The sequence below is a fragment of the Meleagris gallopavo genome, chromosome 4 (assembly GCF_000146605.3).
Source record: "Meleagris gallopavo isolate NT-WF06-2002-E0010 breed Aviagen turkey brand Nicholas breeding stock chromosome 4, Turkey_5.1, whole genome shotgun sequence".
Classification (NCBI taxonomy): Eukaryota; Metazoa; Chordata; class Aves; order Galliformes; family Phasianidae; genus Meleagris; species Meleagris gallopavo.
This window is the reverse complement of record NC_015014.2, coordinates 32,056,684-32,057,390: the sequence shown is the minus strand read 5'-3', so window position 1 is coordinate 32,057,390 and position 707 is coordinate 32,056,684. Positions and strand designations below refer to the sequence as shown.

General features: G+C 38.9%; 1 protein-coding gene across 1 annotated transcript in view; it reads left to right on the top strand.

Annotated features, from left to right (window-relative positions):
• Window positions 1-462: 462 nt before the first annotated feature.
• Window positions 463-707, top strand: part of FAT4 (FAT atypical cadherin 4) — a 153,292-nt gene continuing 153,047 nt past the window's right edge. The window contains 1 exon segment of the mRNA XM_010710090.2: window positions 463-468. Coding sequence (XP_010708392.2) covers window positions 463-468 — 6 coding nt within the window.

Here is a 707-nt window from a genome sequence, read left to right as displayed (position 1 = left end):
AGCCATAATTTTTATTTGTAATTATTCTTTCTAAGACAACAGCAGAGATCACAGCCATGGTCTTCAGGCCATGTCCTGTACTTACTTGCCTAATATAATTCTGCCTGTGGACTTTTATGTCACCCAGTATTTTAGATCCCTTATTATGAAGAAGGTAGAGAACAATTTACATTTCATTACTGCAAACTTCTGTAGCTGAATGCGTGACAAATATAAGCCATTGTGGCATGTCCTGCATTCAGACTGGAAGACTCAGGGCACTTATGAAGGTGTAGGAGTTCTTGGCCTTTTTGTGTCACAGGCTGGGGATAATGCTGACCGGTAGATATCACGTCTGAGGGAAGTTTCTGCCAGGAGAGCAATTATGGGACAACAGCTCAGCCCTCACTTCTCTGATAGCCCTCTCCAGAACCTGAAGGAAACATGTTTGGGAGGCCACATACTGACTTTTCTGGTGCCATAATGGAGGTAAGCTCATATTTCCCTCTCACCCAAAAATCATATAGATGGAAAAAAATCCTTGATAGCTACTGGTTGTTTGTCAATATCTTCATTATGCTTAACACCTGTTAAACAAAAGGTAAATGTAAGATAAATGCTGTTTTGTTTTTATGCCAGAGCTATAAATAAGCACAAATATGGAAAGAGAAGCTATTATGATATTCTTTCTTTTTTTTCTTTTTTTGTCCCTGAGCATTTTTCATTGG